We start from the raw sequence: 21,047 nt of genomic DNA, 5'->3' as shown, positions 1-21,047 counted from the left end.
GATATTTACTTTTCCGTGTTTTCCAGCCAAGTTAATCACACTCTTTTGTCTTCATCTGGGTTTGTTATTTCTGTCTGGCACTCAGGTATCAGGATGCCAGGGATTATCACTCAGGCTGAGGGGCTGCTGAGTAGCTGAGCTCACATGTCTATATGAATTTCTGAAGTTTCCCCAGTGAGCCAGTACACAGAGACATTTATCAGTGAATTCTTACATGTGGCATTGTGCAGCAGAGGCTGAGTGATAAGAAGAAACTGTGATGGGGTGTTTTGTGGGGACAAGTTACAAAAGTGATGGTGCTGATTTTGGTAGTGGGCTGCATGTGCATGATATCTGCTGGAGGGGCAACCCCCCCAACCTACCGTATTTTTCGCCCTATAGGACGCACTTTTTCCCCTCCCAAAATGAAGGGGAAATGTGTGTGCGTCCTATGGGGCGAATGCAGGCTTTCGCTGAAGCCTGGAGAGCGAGAGGGGTCGGTGCACACCGACCCCTCTCCCTCTCCAGGCTTCAGGAAGCTCTGCGCAACCCTCAGGAGACCGGCTCTGAGGGTTGCGCAGAGCTGCCTGCAGTCCCGGGATCAGCGCACTTCTCCCCATAGCCAGCCCCACAAGCTCGGGGGACAGTGGGGAGGCAGAGCGCGCCTTCCCGCTGTTCCCCGACCTGGTTCTTCCAGCCCCGCACCTGGGGGGGAAATAAAAAAAAAATTCTTTATTTCCCCCCCAAAAAACTAGGTGCGTCCTATGGGCCGGAGCGTCCTATGGGGCGCAAAATACGGTATACATAAATTCCTGCAACAATGAGAGGGCTATCAGTTGGTTGTGCTCTGGCTCCCCGCTTGGACTAGAAGGGCCATTGGCCTGTCCCAGCAGCGCTCTGCTTATGTTCTTATCCACCTTGACCCAGACAATGAAGGAACAGGGTGCAGGGTCCCGCTTTGCTGCCAGGGTGCTTGGCCATGCTCCGTGGACCTGAGACACAAACACCAAGGCAACTGACCAACATCAACCTCTGCTCTGATCCGGGGAAGCCCAGGGCTTGTTTGTGTGCAAAGTGGGAGGGAGGAGTTGCGTCTGTCCCCCTCATAGGATGCTAAGGAGTCCTCTCCTCCTCCTCCTCCACGCAGGATGCTGCAAACTTCAAAACATTAATCGTTTGCTCGGATGCCCTGCTCAGAAAGGAGTTCGGCCCCTGGCAGGTTAACAGGTGACTTATTGCCCCCAGTTCCGGCTCCTGTTAGCTCAGCCTCGCCTCCTTACATAAGGCCAGAGGCTATAAACAGCCGGGCAGGTGCTGCGGACTCCCCAGAGATCTCCCTCCCCACAGCTGGAAGGATGAAGGTGGTGGACGTGGTGAGTGAGCAGAAGCCCCTCTTTCTCAGCAAAGCTCCTCCGTTGGGAGAAGGCAGAAGGCCGAATGGGGAAGGGGTGCTGGAGGAGGGCTGGAGCTCAGCGGTAGAGCGTCGGCCTCGCATGCGTTCAGACTTTTCTGGGATCCCCAGGTGCAGCTGGAAAAGGCTCCTTGGCAGAAACCCTGGAGCGCAGCTGCCAGTCAGTGCAGACAGTGTGGATCTAGATGCTGACTTGGTGGAAGTAGCTTCCAAGATGAGGCCCCTTCAGAGACAGAGAGCAAAGGTTGGGAATGCAGGGATGGTAAAAACCATATTATGCAGGTCTACTCCTTTCCTCTGGGGATTGGATCCAAAAATATCTCCCTAGCTCTTCGACAAATGCAATTATTCATTTTTATTTATTTCCTGAACTTTGTATACCACTTGGCTGCTTTTTTTAAAAAAGCCCAAAACTCAAAGTTATTAACAAAAGAGCTAAAACAATAAAACTGAATGCAGATTAAAACTTGCATCACCTTTCTAAGCCTCTGGGTATGCGGGTTTTTCTCAGATGTCGGAAAAAAGTGCAGTGAAGGAGCCTGCCTGGCGTCCATAGGAAGAGAGTTCCAAAGTTCCACTAAAAGGGCCAAGTTCTTACAAATGTGGAAGGGATATTATGTGGCGCTTGGAGCGGGGCCAGTTCCGCGAATTGCAGCAGCCAATTGCATGTGTATGGGTGAGACGATCTCGTAGGTCAATTGGCTGCAGGTTGTTAAGGGCTTTGTATACTAATAGCAGCATCTTGGACTTGTCTTGGTAGCAAATCTGACCTGGAGGGGTAAGAAAAAGAGAAAAATCCCACCTCCATCCCTGGATCATAATGTTAGGTGCCACCCTTAGCAGTGAGAGATTCCAGAGGGATCCGGATGCTTCTACTCAGGTTCTGCTTCATTGGAGTGAAGGTCAGACGAGACGGGGAAGGGAGGAGACGGGGAAGGGAGGAATGCCGCCGGCTCGGGGTAGGCATGGGAGTTGCAGGCGGGCAGGCGGTGCACCGAATGTCACCCCTCTCAGTGAGGGCACCCAGGGCGGTCCACCCTCATTGTCCCCCTTCCTACGCCCCTGCTCTGGATAGAAGTGTAAGGAGGCGGTGCTGAGCTGGACTGCTATTTAGGTCTCCTTCTGCCCCTTCCAAGTCCCACCTCTCATGTAAATTTCACAGCGTGTTACCTAATAAGAGAGAACTATATGAAAATGCATCACAGGTGGTACCTGGCAGCAGAAAGGCTGGCAAAAATGAATAAAACATATAATAATAAGTGCTAGAGATGTAAGAAACAAAAAGGAACCTTCTACCATATGTGGTGGACATGCCCCAAAATTGGGAAATTTTGGAGCATGATCCATGACGAAATAAAGAAAATACAAAGAATATCATACAGCAAAATGCCAGAGGCATTCCTTTTAGGAATTTTAAATGATGACCTTCCAAAGGACAAAACTATTTTTTTTCTTATACGCAACATATAAGAAACCTGGTGGCTAAGTATTGGAAAGGGAATAAGTTACCCACTAGGGGAGAATATTTAGAATTAGCCAAATTGACAGATATGATAAGACTAAAGCCAAAAAGTGAAGTGAAAAAGGAATGGGAGTGCCTAAATGAATACCTTAAAATCCAAGGTTCGAGGACAGAAATCTGGCTGAGTCTGGAATAACCTTGTGAAGTGAAAGGATAAGAGGGATTTATATCTAGATGCTAGGATAGAGATGATAAGGAAAACAGGAAGACACAATGAGAGATAAAGGAGGTGCTGTGGAATTGGTGGAAGTCAATGTTTGTTTTTCTTTTTAGTGTTTATATTATTAACTTGTAAGAAATGGATTTGTGGTTGTTTTGTATGCTGGTTTTTGTGTTTTGTGTATTGTTATTTTTTGATATTTTTCGTGTTGTTGTTGTTGTATGGAAAATACTAATAAAATTTATTATTTAAAGATTAAAATAAAAAGTCCCAGCTCTCACAGAGCCTTTTTCTTCAGGGCTGTGACCCTTCAGAGGTGTACAGGCCAGAGGGCGATGTGGAGAATGGGAAGTCCAAGGGGGACTACAGGAATTTCAAGGTGAGTGCAGATCTGCCACAGAAAGGGATCTATTTTCCAAGCAATCTCATGAAGACCCAGGAGAGGAACGGGTGGTGATGCCCACAAAATGTCTCTGTCCTCTCCCTGCCAGAGCAGTTCTGAAGAAACAGCCTCCACCTTGAGATCGAGAAAGCACAATAATTGTTTAATAGAGACATTAACAAGAGAGCCCATGTGGCATAGTGGTTAGTGTATTGGACTAGGATCTGGGAGAGCAGGGTTCAAATCCCCACTCGCCCACAAAGCTCACTGGACGAGCTTGGGAGCCAGTAGCTGCCTCTTGGTCTAACCCATCTCATAAGGTTGTCGTGGAGATGAAATGAGGAGGGGTGAGAACGCCGCCATGAGCTCCTTGGAGAAAAAATTGAGATATAAATCTAGCAAATGAATATATTAACACCACCCAGGCAGCTCAAACATAATAATAATAAAATAATAATAATAATAATAATTTATTATTTATACTCCGTCCATCTGCCTTGGTTTCCCCAGCCGCTCTGGGCGGCTCCCAACAGAATATTAAAAACATGATAAAACATCAAACGTTAAAAGCTTCCCTAAACAGGGCTGCCTTCAGATGTCTTCTAAAAGTCTGGTAGTTGTTTTTCTCTTTGACATCTGATGGAAGGGCTTTCCACAGGGCGGGTGCCACCACCGAGAAAGCCCTCTGCCTGGTTCCCTGTAACTTGGCTTCTCGCAGTGAGGGAACCGCCAGAAGGCCCTCGGCGCTGGACCTCAGCGTCCGGGCAGAACGATGGAGGTGGAGACGCTCCTTCAGGTATACTGGGCTGAGGCCGTTTAGGGCTTTCAAGGTCAGCACCAACACTTTGAATTGTGCTCAGAAATGTACTGGGAGCCAATGCAGGTCTCTCAAGACCGGTGTTATATGGTCTCGGCGATCACCAGTCTAGCTGCCGTGTTCTGGATTAGTTGCAGTTTCTGGGTCACCTTCAAAAAGAAAGAGACATTTATTATACTTTTTTTTTTTAAAGAACCACTCCCTGCCCCAAAAGAGCTGATGCATGTGCCAGTGGCGTAGTGTGGGGGGTGCAGGGGGGGCTGGCCGCACCGGGCGCAACATCTGGGGGTTAGGGTTAGGGGGCACACATCCATGGGTTAGGGGGCGCAAATTACTTGCCTTGCCCCGGGTGCTGACAACCCACGCTACGCCACTGGGATGTGCCAAAGGTCTCTCTCAATCCTGTCTTTTTCAGGATGGGCCCCTGATGAACCGAGTGTACAACACCTACTTACAGATGCACACCAACCAGACGGTGGATTTTGTACAGAAGAAGGTGGGTTTGCTGGGGAGGTGGGGGGTCTCCAGTGGTAAGGAAGGCTCATGACGCCCAGCTTTTACAAGCAATGGAGGGTCCTTCTCTGCAGCTCAGGTATCAATTCTCAAAACGGTTCTGAAAGATGCACATCAAAGGCAAGTGAATCTCTCTGCATACGACACGCCACTCTCCGACCCCTGAAACGTTGCGAACATTTCCCAATATCTACACCAAATGTTTTTGGGCCCCTTCTCCCTTGGCTTCATCAACTCATCCCCAGGGCCCCCTACCCTATACAGTGGTACCTTGCTTCTCAAACTTAGTCCGTTCCGAAAGTCCGTTCCAAAACCAAAGCATTCCAAAACCAAGGTGCGCTTTTCCATAGAAAGTAATGCAAAACGGATTAATCCGTTCTAAACACTTCTAAAAACAATCCCTAAAACAGCAATTTAACATGAATTTCTAACGAGACCATGGATCTATAAAACGAAAGCAATAATCAATGTATTGCAGTCACACAATCAGTCAATAGCTGAACTGGATTCCCCACAGTCACAAAAACAAATTAACCGGAAAAGCCTCAAAAACAAAAACGCAAAATAGATAGCAAAAACAAAAGCCCCAAACTTAATCCGTTCTGGAAGTCCATTTGACTTCCAAAATGTTTGAAAACCAAGGCACAGCTTCTGATTGGTGCAGGTGCACCAGAAACAATAGCCGCATTGGACATTTGGCTTCCTAAAAATGTTCGAAAACCAGAACCCTTACTTCCAGGTTTTTGGCGGTTGGGAACCAAGGCGTTTGAGAACCAAGGTACCACTGCAGATAAGAAAAGCATTGTTCAGGACAGTGGTTTGCATGGCCCACTAAGAAAAACAACAACACAAAACAGGAGCAATTGAATGCACAATTATTTGGAACCACCGATCTACACCTTCTGGCTGAGCTCCCCCGAACCATGGTTCAATAATAGTGTCCTCACAGTCCCCTCTCCCTAGAACAAGGAGTATGGAGGCTGCCGTCTCCGTCGGATGACCATCATGGAGGCCTTGGACCTGCTGGACAACGTGGTCGATGAATCGGACCCCGACGTCGATTTCCCCAATTCCTATCACGCCTATCAAACAGCGGAGGGGATCCGAAGGGCACACCCCGACAAAGGTGAGTGGCTGGCGACTCCACCTGGGGGATAGATTTCTTTTCATCCTTTTTAGTAGTGATTTTATACACACACACACACACACACACACACACAATTGTAACCGTTTACAGTAGTAAGATAAGGTATACATTTCCCCCATTCCTTATTAAAATTTTGGCCTTCCTGATTTCTGACTCTTCTGGTCATTTTAGCCATTTTGGCATAGTCCATCAACTTGATCTGCCATTATTCTCTGATAGGGACTTTATCTTCTTTCCATCTCTGGGCCAATAACATCTGCACAGCTGTGGTCACATACATAAATAGCCTTTTCTGCTCCCTTGGGATTTCAGCACCTGCAATTCCTAAAAGGAAGACTTCAACTTTGTTGTTTTTTAAAAAAGGTTATTTTAAACATTTTTTTCAACTCATTATATATCATTTCCCAAAATCCTTTTACCACCTTACAATTCCACCACATTCCTTACATATCCAGCATACATTTGAGACTGTTTTATACTTTTTTTGCTAATTTGCTAGGAGCTAAATACCATAGACCAGTGTTTTTCAACCTTTCTTGGGCAAAGGCACACTTGTTTCATGAAAAAAATCACGAGGCACACCACCATTAGAAAATGTTAAAAAAATTAACTCTGTGCCTATACTGACTATATATAAAGTAATTCTCTTGAATAGGAATCAAATAAACACAAAAAAGTATTTTATAATTACTTTATTATGAAATAGTAAGTAAACAGAAATATGAAAAATTTTAAAATACTGGGCCTGTTTGGCTGAACACAAAGCTGATATTCTGGCTGGAATCGAAGAAAGACACACACGTAGCTCTTCGTCAACAGCTCTCAGTCTCTGTATTTAGTTTTTATAGCAATCATGCTTGAAAAGCTCATCTCACACAGATATGTAGTGGAAAATGGGAGCAATGTCAAAATAGCTTTGTTTGCCAGAAGGGGGAACTCCTTGGCAGTATCCAACCAAAAACTGTCCAAAGGTAGATCAGCAAATCTTAGCTTGAAACCACGATTTTGTCTCAGTTCAGTTAGTTCCTCCTGCTCCTGTAAAGTCATGTCCTTTCCACCAACTGATGCTGAGCTATAAGGGTCCCTAACCCACTCAAGGCATTCAGTGGAGACTGAAGAGAAATAAAATGACAACTTCTCCAGTCCTCCTGGTGACTCGAGTCACGACATCTTCTCTGCGCTGCTGCGCACACTGTGCTGGGGCGGGAAGGAAGTCAGAAGATGATGTCCTACTGTGATAGGTCCAGGCTGGAGTCTGGACCAATCACAGCCCGGACATAAGAAAAGTGGAGGATGTCCCCCTGAGGAGCACCAATCGGCGCCCCTGCTGGCTGAGGGTGGGGTCAAAAACCCCACCCCACTCCATACCCAGGACACAGTCCGGCGCCCGCCTAGTGGGCGAAAATTTGAATTTTTTTTTATTTAAAAAAAATCTTTCGAATTTTTCAATTTTTCTTTTTTTAAAAAAAATATTTTTTATTGGTTTTACAAAATTTTTTATAGACAATACAAACAAATAAAGAAACAAACAAACATGTATAATTTCATCTCCTTTTTTTCCATAAGCCTCACTTCTCTGACTCCCCCAAACCTCCCCTTTCTACATCCCAATTTCCAAAATTATTTCAGCAAATCCTAAACTTAATTTTATCAAATTTGTCCCTTATTTGTTCTTTTCTTTTACTTAATCTTTTGTCGCTGTAATCTCCTTTTCTTACTAAAAACCTCAACATTTTAGCATTCATCAATTTTGTAATATTTCTTGAGATAAGTTTTAAATTTCTGCCAATCTTCCTCTGCCGTCTCTTTCCCCTGTTCACGGATTCTGTCAGTCATTTCAGCCAATGTCATATAGTCTATCACCTTCATCTGCCATTCTTCCAGAGTGGGTAGATCTTGGGTCTTCCAATGCTTTGCGATGAGTATTCTTGCTGCTGTAGTAGCATACATAAAAAAAGTTCTGTCTTTCCTCGGCACCGATTGGCCAACAATGCCCAAGAGAAAGGCCTCTGGTTTCTTAGGGAAAGTACATTTAAGTACCTTTTTCATTTCATTATATATCATTTCCCAGAAAGCCTTAATCTTCGGGCATGTCCACCAAAGGTGATAGAAAGTACCTTCAGTTTCTTTACACTTCCAACACTTATTATCAGGCAAATGATAGATCTTTGCTAGCTTGACTGGGGTCATGTACCACCTATAGATCATTTTCATAATATTTTCCTTTAAGGCATTACATGCCGTAAATTTTATACCGGTGGTCCACAACCATTCCCAGTCAGCAAACATAATGTTATGACCAATATCCTAAGAATTTTCCAATTTTTCCCACGGCACACCAGGCAACATCTCGCGGCACACGAGTGTGCCGTGGAACAGTGGTTGAAAAACACTGCCATAGACACATCCTTTTCATACAATTTTCTTTCAACGTATAACATGCCTCTCTTTTCTTGCCGCAGATTGGTTTCACCTGGTTGGGCTACTTCATGACATTGGAAAGATCTTGGCACTCGTTGGTGAGCCACAGGTAAGCAGAAAGGTTGCATACTTGCCCAGTCTCCCTCGTGATCCCCGTTAAGCAAGTTGCCCCCTCTGAGGCTACCTTGCCTAATGCTCAGCTCCTGGGTCCCTGGGCAGGAGAGACCATGCCCTCCCCAATCTCCCCCTATCAGGGAATTTAGCAGGGGTGCCTAGGAACCCCAAACGGGGCAAAATTTCACCTGACCCCCTCCTTCCCCACCTGCGTTTGACGTCTGTAATTTTGTATTTTAGTCAACGAACTTACTATACGCTACATAGAAGTGCCAGTCTGAAGTGGCATATGCAGTCATGCTACTTTTATACTCTGCTCAACTCTCTGAGCAAAGACTGACTCTGGGGAGTCCAGGCACTTACACCCAGGGTTTGGTTTCCTAGGAATGAAAGTCAGCAGAGACACTGGTTTATTAGGGATATGGGATGCGGGTGGTGCTGTGGTCTAAACCACTGAGCCTCTTGGGCTTGCCGATCTGAAGGCTGGCAGTTCGAATCCCCGCAATAGGGTGAGCTCCCATTGCTCTGTCCCTGCTCCTGCCAACCTAGCAGTTCAAAAGCACACCAAAAAGTGCAAGTAGATAAACAGGTACCACAGTGGTGGGAAGGTAAACAGCATTTCCGTGCGCTCTGGTTTCCATCACGGTGTCCCGTTGTGCCAGAAGCATTTTTGTCATGCTGGCCACATGACCTGGAAAGTTGTCTCTGGACAAACGCAGGTTTCCTTGGCCCAAAAGCGAGAGGAGCGCCGCAACCCCATAGTCGCTTTTGGCTGGATTTAACCGTCATGGGGTACTTTACCTTTATTTGGGATATCTTCTTCATCTTTCTTCTTTGTAGCCGAGTAAGATTGTCTTCCATAAACACAGTTTTAACAATGAGTCTGTAAGTGACTGGAGGCCAGTTCTGAATCCACACGTCCTTCCACAGTGGGAACATTGGTTTCCGGGCGGGAGTTGATACTGGTGTGGATTTGCCAAGCATGCCTTCCTCTTAGCACGTTTCTCCCTTGCGTCCTGAGTTCGAGTGTCTTCAGAGCCCATGACACCTTTGGTCAAGGCTGTTCTCCAACTGGAGCACTCACAGGCCCAATTGTTGGTGTTTATACTACATTTTTTAAAGATTTGCCTTGAGAGAGTCTTTGAACCTCTTTTGTTGACCACCAGCATTACGCTTTCCATTTTTAAGTTCAGAATAGAGTAGTTGCTTTGGAAGACGATCATCAGGCACCCGCACAACATGACCAGTTATGGCTTTATTGATGCAAGCTGAGCATAAGACGGAGGGGCTCACAGTGTTAACCCCCAACAGATCTTGCTTCTGCATTAATCACAGCCTTGGGGTAAGCAAGTTCTGTGTCTCCAGCTTCCAGGCTGCTCCCAGCTCAGCTCACACACAACTCTTTGGCGATTTCTAGCAGCTAGGTCTGTGGGGTGGAGGAAACGCCCACCCATTAGCCTGGAGGACACACTCATTTAGCTCTGACAGCCGAGCTTATTTTTTATTTGGGGGGGATACTGAAGAGGACCCCTAAACAGCCAGCTAAGGCCATTGCCTTGCAAAGAAACTTGTCTGATTCGTTCAACAACCTCCTCTCTTAGATTCTAACAGATACTGGTCCAAGACCAGACCACACCATCCAGACTGAACCCCCATCCCAAACCAATGCCAATAATAATTAATATATGTTGTTGCGGCTGCAAGATTACTGTATTTTTCGCTCCATAAGACACACCTAGTTTTTATAGGAGGAAAACAAGAAACAGTGGGTGTATGATTTTTGTGGTTCATGCTGTGGCCACAGACATGTGATTTGACAGTGAGTTTGGGGTAGCCCAATGCAAAAATCCTGAGGATCCATGTGGATCCGTGCTTTGTAACCACATTTTGGTGCCATTGCGGCCCCACAAAACAGTGGGTGCGTGATTTTTTTGCTGCAGGCTGAAGCCATGGACATGCTATGTGATCTGATGGAGAATTTGGGGTGACCCAATGTAAAAATTCTGAAGATCCATGGGCGTTTACCTCCCTCCTCCCAGGCAGCCTCCTTTATTGCGTCCCTTATCTTCCTCCCGATCACTTGCCGATCAGCTGCTTCCTTTCAACACTCCCTTCCCTCTTGTTTGCCTTAGTGTCTTTTCCTCAGCTGGAGCAGGTTTTTTGCTCCTCCTTTTCTTCTAATTTCTCTCCTCATTGATTTAGTCTTCCTGTCTCCTCTCCTTGCAAGTTTGCTGTTTTTACCTCCCATGCAGCCTCTTTTATCACTAGCATCCTTTATCTCCCTCCTGATCACTTGCCTGTCAGCTGCTCAGTGGCTTCATTTCAACACCCCCTTCCCTTTTTCTAAAAAAAAAGCACGATCTGCTTTTTGCCCCTGGGCAATTTGGCTCCAGGGACCACACATTCACTCCCTAAGACGCACAGACATTTCCCCTTACTTTTTAGGAAGAAAAAGGTGCGTCTTATGGAACAAAAAATACGGTATATCCAATGAAGTCATCTGTTCATGGAAGAACCTCCACTTACATAACACAACTTTCCCTCCCTCTCTTCCCCTGCCCTTGAATATCTATTCTGGGGGTCCCTCTTCAGGCCTTTGAGGCAGATTTGGGAGTGGTGCAGGGGGGCGTTCAGGGAGAGGAGTGGGAAGCTGCATTGCACCATCAGATGTCCGTGCGCAAACGGGATAAGTTTGGGGGATCTACAAGCCCCTGTTGACAATATTGTGGTTCTCCAGGGAGCCTAGCTCAGCTCATCTCCTTGAGAAAGGTGACACACCCAGTCCTTGCCGGGTTTATTATTGAAAATGAACACAAGGCTGGGATGGAGGCTCAGCAAAACAGGCCAAAGAACAAACCGGTTTGCAGGCACTCTGGATGGCCAAGAGGAATGGGGGGGGGGAGCTCACTGACCTGCTCTTCCTTCCCCTCCATTTCTTGCAGTGGGCTGTGGTGGGTGACACTTTTCCAGTGGGCTGCAAGGTCCAGGACTCTGTCGTCTTTCAGGACTCCACTTTCCACAACAACCCCGACATGACAAACCCCTTGTACAAGTAAGCATTCGCTCACATCCCTGTTTTGTTCTGTGGGCAGGAGAAAGAGAGCCCTTCATTTGGAGGGACAAAAACGTAAGAAGTCCACAAAAATGCCAATGGATATCACAAATGGATATAGAAGTGTGAAGAAGTAAATTGTCTGGAGAGCTGAGAAGCTGAAACCAACAGTTTCTGTAATAGTGGCCTAACCCTCCCTCTCCAAGTATTAATCCAGAATAGCCAGCAGAATCCAAGATGGTCCCCTTTCCTATCTTGCGATAATCCCATTCGTAAGAAGGAGCCTGAGGTACGTTGGGGAGCGAGCCTTGAGATTTGTCTTCTCTTTCTCTCCTCCTCAGCACTAAGTATGGGATCTACCAGCCTCATTGTGGTTTGGAGAATGTCCTGATGTCCTGGGGCCACGACGGTAAGAGCTCCAGCTTTGCATCTGAGGCAGGAGGCTATGGAATGCTAAATTAAAAAGTTAGTTTCAACTAAGCTTGTGGAGAGGTTTTATGACATCCACTGCTTATGAAGCAGTGGAGAGCTTCTATAGCACTGGATCAAGCAAATGATCTCCCTTGCTATCAAATGTATTAACTTTCCTTTCCGCAAAAGTCTGTTCTGTGCCGTGGAGCCTGAATCTGCTGGCTGTTGGACTTGAGTTCGACCGAGCTACTCCTCCGGTCGAGTCCTCAGACGGTGATTAACGACCTAAGCCTTTGATGAGGCTCCAGGTACATTCCCTTACTCAGAGTATCCAAGCAGCAGCAGAAGGACGAAAAATATGAGCTGCATTGCTAAGAGTTTTATTTCTAACTATGCAGACAGAAAATAATATGCATCCTTTCTCTGTGAAAGCAGAGGGGCAATTGGTACAAAGAAACAGGAAACCAGTAAAATCAACATCCGTCTCCTGTCTCCCTTGAGACTTCCAACAGTCTGGAATCTCTGGAATGTAAACAGAGTCTTGTGACTCCAAGCACTGCACAGTGGCACGAACAGAAACCTAACTTCCTCCCCCTTTCTGTGAACACCACTGGGCAGTGTATCAGTACAATCTCAGTACAAACCCAGTTTCTGTGCATAGGTACAGTGTAGATCCCTCGGAACAACCTTGGACAACAAATCAGCAGGAATTTCATTTCCTGGCATGTAGGACACCATTACGAGTCCTTTCTGAACACATTCCCTAGCATGTTGCAGCTTCAATTGCAGGTGCTTCGTGCTTTGCTTACAACCTTCAGAAGTCAGCAAAGCCAAACATGCTTTGTTGTCCTGATAAACCTGGATTGGACACTTTACACTAATTCCCATGTCTTTACACAATTGTAACAACCATTCACAATCCACAAGCAAATAAGACAGTGCATTCAGCTCAGCTTCACAAGAACTTAAGCTTACTGTTGTTTGCCTCTTGCACGCCCAATCAAATAGACCCTGGTTGTACATGTAGCAAACTCCAGATGTGCTTTTCCTGTCTGTAGTGTCACTTCCAAAACTCGCATCAGCAAATATCTCAAGACTGCCAAACTTTCGATTGTTAAACAAAGTCTGTAGTGCATTGTGCCTTTCAAATCGCAAAAACAACGAGCAGTTTAGAAGTACCCAGAAGAGGAGACAAAGCCCCCTTTTGTCTTCTGTTTCTCTTCTTCTCTCCACTCCAGAGTACATGTACAAAGTGATGAAGCACAACAAATTTGCTCTCCCTCAGGAGGTAAGCTGGAGATCTCACCATCTATGCCCCAAATGCATTCCTACTTGTTTGTTCCTACTTGTTCCTGGTAAAATAATAACAGCCAGTGCTTTTTTTCAGGGGGGGGCACACGCATACCCCTAAACATTTTGTGAATCTTTGTACTTTTGTCCATTGACTGTATTTATTTTCCCTGATTTGAACTATAAAATGGTGATTTTCTTGAGTCAAAATGAGAGTACCCCTAAACATTTTTTAAAAAAGAAAAAAAACACTGATAACAACACTTTCTCTGTTTTGCCTTTTGGAAGTTGGTAAGGATTCAAGCACCATCAGCACCTAATGTGAGGCTAAGGGAACTCTATTGGAAGCAAAGAGGGAGAGTCGAGTTTGCTAACACCTGTCTGAGGTCTGTGCAAAGTGTTTCCTTATACAGGGGTTGGTTTTGCTCTCTGCGCTTTTCTTTAAGCTGTCCATCAACAGCATCTCCAAAAAAAAATTACACATCACTTGGGAAGACAGGTGAACTAACACCAGTGCCCCGGGAGAAGCAAAGATCTCCAGTGTTGAAGCAATGATTCTTCAACATCAACTTTGTTGGACTGGTCATATTGTGCGGATACCATATTGATCGTCTTCCAAAGCAACTACTCTACTCCGAACTTAGAAATGGAAAGTGTAATGCTGGTGGTCAACAAAAGAGTTTAAAGACTCTCTCAAGGCAAATCTTTTAAAAATGTAGTATGAACACCAATGATTGGGAAACACTGGCCTGCGAGTGCTCCAGTTGGAGAACAGCCTTATTAAAAGCTCTCTGCCCCTTGCTTGGAGGGCAAGACCTGCCTGGTGCACCCACTGCAGATGGGTGGTCTTGACAGGGGCAGTTCAAGGATACTCATTTTTGCATGTGTGAGCCGTTGCCAGATCATAACCCTCACGTAATATACAATCCTGCTGTACTACCAATGCAGAGCCGGTAGCTATTCCAAGTTAGTCCATTTTGGGTAGAAATTAAAGGGGGGAAGTGAGTCTGCCAAGATTTATTTTTATTCTCAAATCTGCCTTTCGGCAAGAAAAATCTTAAGACCGAATTCCTTATCAGCAATTAATTAGCATGTTGTTTGCTGGAGGGAGAGGTGGTGCAGAAGGAGCAAAGTCCATGTGAGATAAGCAGGTTTATTTCCATCAACAGCTCTCCCACAAACGACTGATAAGTTTCCTTTTGCTTTTTTGCCGACGAAACATTTTCAGAGTTCTTAAATTCTGATGGCATCTGTGTTGGCAGTGCAATGAAGGAGTCTCCCCTGCTTTGACTTGGGGTCACGAAATTAAAAGAGACCTGCTTCTTGGGAGAAAAGCAACGACAAACCTAGACAGCATCTTAAGAAGCAGAGACATCACCTTGCCAACAAAGGTCCGTATAGTGAAAGCTATGGTTTTCCCAGTAGTGATGTATGGAAATGAGAGCTGGACCATCAAGAAGGCTGATCGCCGAAGAATGGATGCTTTTGAATTATGGTGCTGGAGGAGACTCTGGAGAGTCCCATGGACTGCAAGAAGATCAAACCTCTCCATTCTGAAGGAAATCAGCCCTGAGTGCTCACTGGAAGGACAGATCCTGAAGCTGAGGCTCCAAGACTTTGGCCACCTCATGAGAAGAGAAGACTCCCTGGAAAAGACCCTGATGTTGGGAAAGATGGAGGGCACAAGGAGAAGGGGACAACAGAGGACGAGATGGTGGGACAGTGTTCTCCAAGCTACTAACATGAGTCTGACCAAACTGCGGGAGGCAGTGGAAGACAGGAGGGCCTGGCGTGCTCTGGTCCAGGGGGTCACGAAGAGGCGGACACGACTAAACGACTAAACAACAACCCCAGAGATTCTGCCTTGCCTTGGGTGTGTCCAAAAGTCACCCTGCTTGCCTGGGGGGGGGCAGTAGTGGGGTTTTCCCAAAGCTTCAGGGCTGCATGGCTTTCTCTTTGCACACCCCTCTGTGCTCTAAGGCAGTGGAGGCTGATGCAGCTTTGCTTTCCTCTCCCTTCTCTGCAGGCTTTCTACATGGTCCGCTTCCACTCCTTCTATCCCTGGCACACAGGGGGAGACTACATGCACCTGTGCAATGAGGATGACCTCCGGATGCTGCCCTGGGTGAAAGAATTCAAGTACGTGGCTGCAAGCCTACGGAGGGAGAGGCAGGGATGGAGGCATTGGGGTCTCTTCTCAGGAAGCAGCGTGGTTCAGTGGTTAGAGTGCTAGACCAGGACCCGAGAGACAAGGGTCCCCAGTCCCCAGTTGCAAATTCTCAGCCTGGCCTACCTTGCAGGAGTTGTGGGGATGAAGCAAAGACCGAGATGCCACCTCGAGCTCGGAGGAAAAGATGGGTATATAAAAACATCAGTAAGAGAGGGCCCATCTAACTCAGTGCTGTCAGCACTGACTGGCAGCTGCTCCCCAGGGTAGGAAGTCTCCCACGTGGAGATTAAATCTGTGACCTTTGAGGTTCAAAATAGGTGCTCTGGATCATCATCATCACCATAATATATTATTTCTACCCTGCCCATCTGGCAGGGTTTCTCCAGCCACTCTGGGCAGCTTCCAACAAATTATTAAAAACACAATAAAATGTCAGACATCAAAAACTCCCCTAAACAGGGCTGCCTTCAGATGCCTTCTAAAAGTCAGATAGTTGTTTATTTCCTTGACATCTGATGGGAGGGCGTTCCACAGGGAGGGAGCCACCACCGAGAAGGCCCTCTGTCTGGTTCCCTGCAACCTCACTTCTCGCAATGAGGGAACCGCCAGAAGGCCCTCGGAGCTGGACCTCAGTGTCTGGGCAGAACGATGGAGGTGGAGACGCTCCTTCAGGTATACTGGACCGAGGCCATTTAGGGCTTTCAAGGTCAGCACCAACACTTTGAATTGTGCTCAGAGCCAATGTAGGTCTTTCAAGACCGGAGCTACGTGGTCCCAGCTGCTGGTCTCTGTCAGCATTCTAGCTGCCACATTCTGGGTTAATTGTAGTTTCAGGGTCACCTTCAAAGGTAGCCCTACGTAGAGTGCATGGCAGTTGTCCAAGCAGGAGATAACCAGAGCATGCACCACTCTGGCGAGACAGTCCGCGGGTGGATAGGGTCTCAGATGGAGCTGGTAGACAGCTACCCTGGACACAGAATGGACCTGTACCTCCATGGACACCTGTGAGTCCAAAATGACTCCCAGGCTGCACACCTGGTCCTTCAGGGGCACAATTATGCCATTGTCCTCCACACCCACCCACCCCCTGACCCCCAAAAAGAGTACTTCTGCCTTGGCAGGATTCAACCTCAATCTGCACTGTTACTAATATAAACCCATCAGTAACAGAGGGCCCATCTAACTCAGTGCAGTGAGCACTGGCTGGCAGCTGCTCCTCCGGTAGGGAGTCTCCTCCTTGGAGATGCCACTGGAGATGAAATCTGGGACCCTTGGGGTTCAAAATCTGGATCACGACCTGCCCTCTCCCACCTTGGACCCCCAAGCCAGGCAAGTGTTCCTTAATCTTGGGTCCCCAGTTATTGTCAGACTACAAGCCCCATCAACCCTGACCCCTGGGTTCTGCTAGCTAGGGATGATGGGATTTGTAGTCCGACAACAGCCGGCACTCTGTGGGTACCAGGGAGCAACCCCACCTTCCTTATTCCACCCCCTTGCAGCAAGTTCGACCTGTACACCAAGTGTGGGGAGTTGCCCAATCCGTCAGAGCTGAAGCCGTACTACCAGAGCCTGATTGACAAGTACTGCCCTGGTGAGCTTTCCTGGTGATGCTCAGAATGGGCTCTGCTTCCTTGTCGCTGACCCAGGATGGACGTGTGCCAATCTCTCGAGGACTTCACAACTGCAAGAAACAGGGAAACACGTGGGAGGGCAACACACTTCAGGCCGTTTCAGCATGTTTTCTGAAAAACGGCGAAATCCATTCGAAATGGCGCAAGATCCCTCTGTCAAAAACCAATAAAACGCTATTCAAATTGTAATGGACAGAAATCTGCCCTCATTCTCTTATGGGGGACGCAAGAGCCTTATAGAGTCCTTTGTAGGTTCTCCATCAGTCAGAGGCCAAGCAGAGAATATTGAGAAGCAAAGCAGCTAGGAAGCCTGATCTTTACTGAACTGTTGCAACAGGGTGCCCCCTTCACACACAGGACGAGGACCCAGAACCCAGGTGTGCCTGCCCTTATATAGACATTTTAAATTGCCTGCCCTGGAGTCCAAGACCACCCCCAGATACATCATACCTACATCACAGAAATGGCGGTCTACAGCAGAAATCTGAGTGCGTTGTTTACCTCCTGTCTGGCAGGTTACCTGTTAATGGTCACTTGACTGGATACACTGGGGAGCCTGGCCAGTCTTTTGTAATGATAAATACTTAGTTCCCGAGCCAGGTCACAGGCTCACCCTATTCCTACACAGACATACCCTTAAGACAGGATGTGTGAAGGAAGAGACAATGGGGAGGCTTTTTTCCTTTGACCTTGCAGAGAAATGTCTGAGGTCAATTTGGGAGGGACAAAATGGTTTCAGGACTTTCGGGGGGGGGGTGTTTCAGACATGTGGCTTATATATCGATGTACGTGCTTGATTGGTGCATTTATGAACCTTAATTAAGACCTTAATTTTTTTTATTTCAAAATCGGCAGGTTGTGGTCTCTGCTCTTCCTCCACGGCTGGAGGTAGGAAAGCTGAGCACCAGGTTGCTGGAACCTGCAAGGGGGGGGGAGACCACTGCCTTTGGGCTCAAATCCTATCGCAAAATCAGAGTTGGAAAGGGTCCCAATGGTCATCTAGTCCAACCCCATGCTATGCAGGTATCTCAGCTAAAGCAGGTGGCCATCTTGATTGCTGGGTCCCCCCCCCCCCAATCTGGGCATCGGGTTGCTCCCTGCGAGAACAGAATGGGCGCTGGCCTGATCCTGCAGGCTCTTAATGTTAACACAGCATGTTTTGGCTGCACCAGCATGAGATCCGGCTTACTGTGTTGGGAGCCCAACTGGTAGAGTGCCACAAAACTCAAGCAGAGGGTCGAAAAACCTGGCGCGGGTTCGAATCCTCTGGGGGCGCCAGACTCCTCACATTCCCACTCCTGGGGCCCAGACATACACACACACAGGAGAAAGAAAGCTGGAATGTAAAGGCTTTATTTAGAAAATTATAGATCACTCTGTCTCTGGGCGCCGGCAGCGCACCTCCTTCCGGGGGGGGGGGGGCCATCTGCTACAGCCAACAGGCCCACCGAGGCTGCTGTTCAGGGCCCTCCCACTAGAGGGCAGCACAGGGGTGGGGGCGGCAAAGCCAATCTCACCTGCCCCCCCAGGTGGAGGGGGGGAAGGGAGGCACAATTGAGGTCAAGGCAAGGGCCAGGAAAATAGGGGGGGGGGCTGGCCCAGAAAGAAGTTTGTGGGTTGAGGCAAGGCGGCCACGTCTGCTGCCCCTCTTTTGGGGGGGGGGCACCCACCACCTCACAATAGTGCTCAGCAAGAGAGAAAGGGTTTTCCCCTGGGGGGGGGGAAGCTCCCTTGTAAATCCCCCCCACCAAGACCAGCAGACTTTCGCACTCAATGCCAGCTCCAGCAGCAGAGCCAAAAATCCAGGAGAGATATTTTTTTATCTAAAAATGAAGATTTTTTTTGGGGGGGGATACATACTCTCCCCACACCCGGTTTTCAGGCATTCAGCTCCTCGTGAGGAGCAGGAAGAGCCCCAAGAATGAAACCGCGTTCAATAAGCAGCATCAAATAAAAGAGGGGGTTTTTTTTGGGGGGGGGTGTGCAGAGGTGTCTTAAGAGGCCAAAGAGGCCTTTTGTCTAGCCTAGAACAGCCTCATCCTTCGCCTTGGGAAGGGCTTTGGGGGGGCCTCCACCACTTCACGGGCGGCATGTGGGAAAAGCTTTGGGGTGCAGGGAAAGGAAAAGGTTCAACGGGCCCCCAGACCCGAAAGCCCTGTGCAGGTGAAGCAGAGCCCCCCAAACAGGAGGAGGAGCGGGGAGCGAGGGTCAAGAGAGATCCCCAAAGAGACCCGCACCCCAAAAATCTGCGGGCGTTTCTGGCCGAAAGCGGCAGGGCCCTGTGGGAGCATCCGCCAGCCCCTGGAAGGTGGGGTTGGGGGCACAGAATGGGGCACCCCTCCAGGAACAGCACCTATTATTATTTCTTCTTCTTGACGTTGCGGGGTCCGTCTGCGGGGGGCTCGGCCATGCCCCTGGACTTCTCCGCTGCTGCTGCTGCCTCCTTCCTCCTCACTTGCCCGTTCTTCTCGCTGGCGGCCGCCTGGTCTCCTGCGGCCCCGGTGTCCACTTCTGCCCGCTTGCCGCCCTTGGGCTTCCCAGGCCCGCTGGGGGTGCCCCCCGCCAGCAGCCAGCCCCCCGCCGCCCTCAGGAGGCAAATGGCAGCCCCCGTGAGGTACAGGGACCAGATGACGGCCGGGCCGCTGTACGGGTGGAGGTACTCTCGAACTCGCTGCAGGGCCGTCGATAGCGGGGCAGCCGAGGCCCTCTTCGGGGAGGCCTTGTCCTACGAGGGAGGGAAGAAAGTGTTGGCAAGGCAAGGCCATAGCTCGAGAATCACAGAATTGGGACCTCCAAAGGTCATCCAGTCCAACCCACTGAAATGCAGGAATCTCTCCTAAAGCATCCCTCGCAGGTGGCTCTGCTTAGAAACCTCCAAGGAGGGAGAGAGTCTACTACCTCTCCTGGGAGTCTGTCCAACTTGTTGTTGTTATTGTTGTTGTTTATACCCTATCCATCTAGCTGGGTTTACCCAGCCACTCTGGGCGGCTCCCAGTGGAATATTAAAAATAGAATAAAACTTCAAACATTAAAAGTTTCCTTAAACAGGGCTGCCTTCAGACATCTTCTAAAAGTCAGATCATTGTTTATTTCCTTGACATCTGGTGGGAAAGCATTCCACAGGGCGGGTGCCACTACCGAGAAGGCCCTCTGCCTGGTTCCCTGTAACCTCACTTCTTGCAGGGAGGGAACCGCCAGAAGGCCCTCGGAGCTGGACCTCACTGTCCGGGCTGAAGGATCGGAGTGGAGATGCTCCTTCAGGTCTACTGGGCCGAGGCCGTTTAGGGCTTTAAAGGTCAGCACCAACACCTTGAATTGTGCCTGGAAACATACTGGGAGCCGATGTAGGTCTTTCAGGACTGGTGTTATGTGGTCTCCGCGGCCGCTCCCAGTCACCAGTCCAGCTGCCGAATTCTGGCTTAGTTGCAGTTTCCAGGTCACCTTCAAAGGTAGCCCCACGTAGAGCTTACAATATCGTGACAAAATTTTGCATGTCGTCTCAAGATCAAGGAGCAACTTGGAAAACAGCTGGACACCATTCTAAATCAAGGCTGTACTTTTCCAAACTGTACTGGTTTTAGCTACTGATTTCAAAACTGCCCTAATTTGGGAGTGGGGGTTCTTAATATTCAAACCCGTGCAATAGAGGGATCTCTGCTCTCATTGTCAGAAAGTTATTCCTGATGTTTAGCTGCACTTCTGCTGTGGGATGAGCAGGGGAACATCTAGCGAACACGAATGGTTTGGCTTTCACGCAAACAGAACGGAGGAAAAGAATTTATTTTAGAAAATAGAATTATCGATTTATTGTGGATTGATCATTAGTCGGTTAACCTCACTTGTAGGTATTGCAAATGTTAAAAGACTGTACGTGCAGGAACTGGCAAGGGGATAGCTGACGGCTGATAATGGGTTGTTTTTAAAAAATAATAATACTGTAGTATAAGGTTAATTGTAAGGAATGCTATGCGAATTAGGAATAACTTGGAAAATAATGCGGAAGCAAAAAAGAAACTTTGGACACATC

General features: G+C 47.9%; 2 protein-coding genes across 2 annotated transcripts in view; one reads left to right on the top strand and one right to left on the bottom strand.

The window, feature by feature from the left end:
* Positions 1-1,285: 1,285 nt before the first annotated feature.
* MIOX (myo-inositol oxygenase) lies at positions 1,286-17,027 on the top strand. Its single transcript, XM_082239261.1, has 10 exons — positions 1,286-1,352; positions 3,371-3,451; positions 4,687-4,767; positions 5,748-5,910; positions 8,394-8,461; positions 11,409-11,518; positions 11,860-11,927; positions 13,168-13,217; positions 15,246-15,358; positions 16,889-17,027. The coding sequence occupies exons 1-10, from the start codon at positions 1,335-1,337 to the stop codon at positions 16,995-16,997; spliced, it is 861 nt and encodes a 286-aa protein (XP_082095387.1). The 5' UTR covers positions 1,286-1,334; the 3' UTR covers positions 16,998-17,027.
* Positions 17,028-18,995: 1,968 nt separating this feature from the next.
* LMF2 (lipase maturation factor 2) overlaps positions 18,996-21,047 on the bottom strand; it is a 33,794-nt gene continuing 31,742 nt past the window's right edge. The window contains exon 14 of the mRNA XM_082238876.1: positions 18,996-19,745. Within this exon, the coding sequence (XP_082095002.1) occupies positions 19,380-19,745 (366 nt within the window). The 3' untranslated portion in view covers positions 18,996-19,379. The remainder of the gene's footprint in view (positions 19,746-21,047) is intronic.

Source organism: Podarcis vaucheri (assembly GCF_965113315.1).
Source record: "Podarcis vaucheri genome assembly, chromosome: 10".
Lineage (NCBI taxonomy): Eukaryota > Metazoa > Chordata > Lepidosauria > Squamata > Lacertidae > Podarcis > Podarcis vaucheri.
Note: the sequence above shows the minus strand (reverse complement) of the source record. Positions and strands in the feature narration are given on the sequence as shown.

What these genes read in the sequence shown, in the direction of transcription:
- MIOX (XM_082239261.1), top strand. An exon ending in TGGATTTTGTACAGAAGAAG is followed by an intron (nt 4,768 to 5,747) that starts GTGGGTTTGCTG and finishes CCCTCTCCCTAG; the next exon opens with AACAAGGAGTATGGAGGCTG. An exon ending in GATGTCCTGGGGCCACGACG is followed by an intron (nt 11,928 to 13,167) that starts GTAAGAGCTCCA and finishes TCTCCACTCCAG; the next exon opens with AGTACATGTACAAAGTGATG.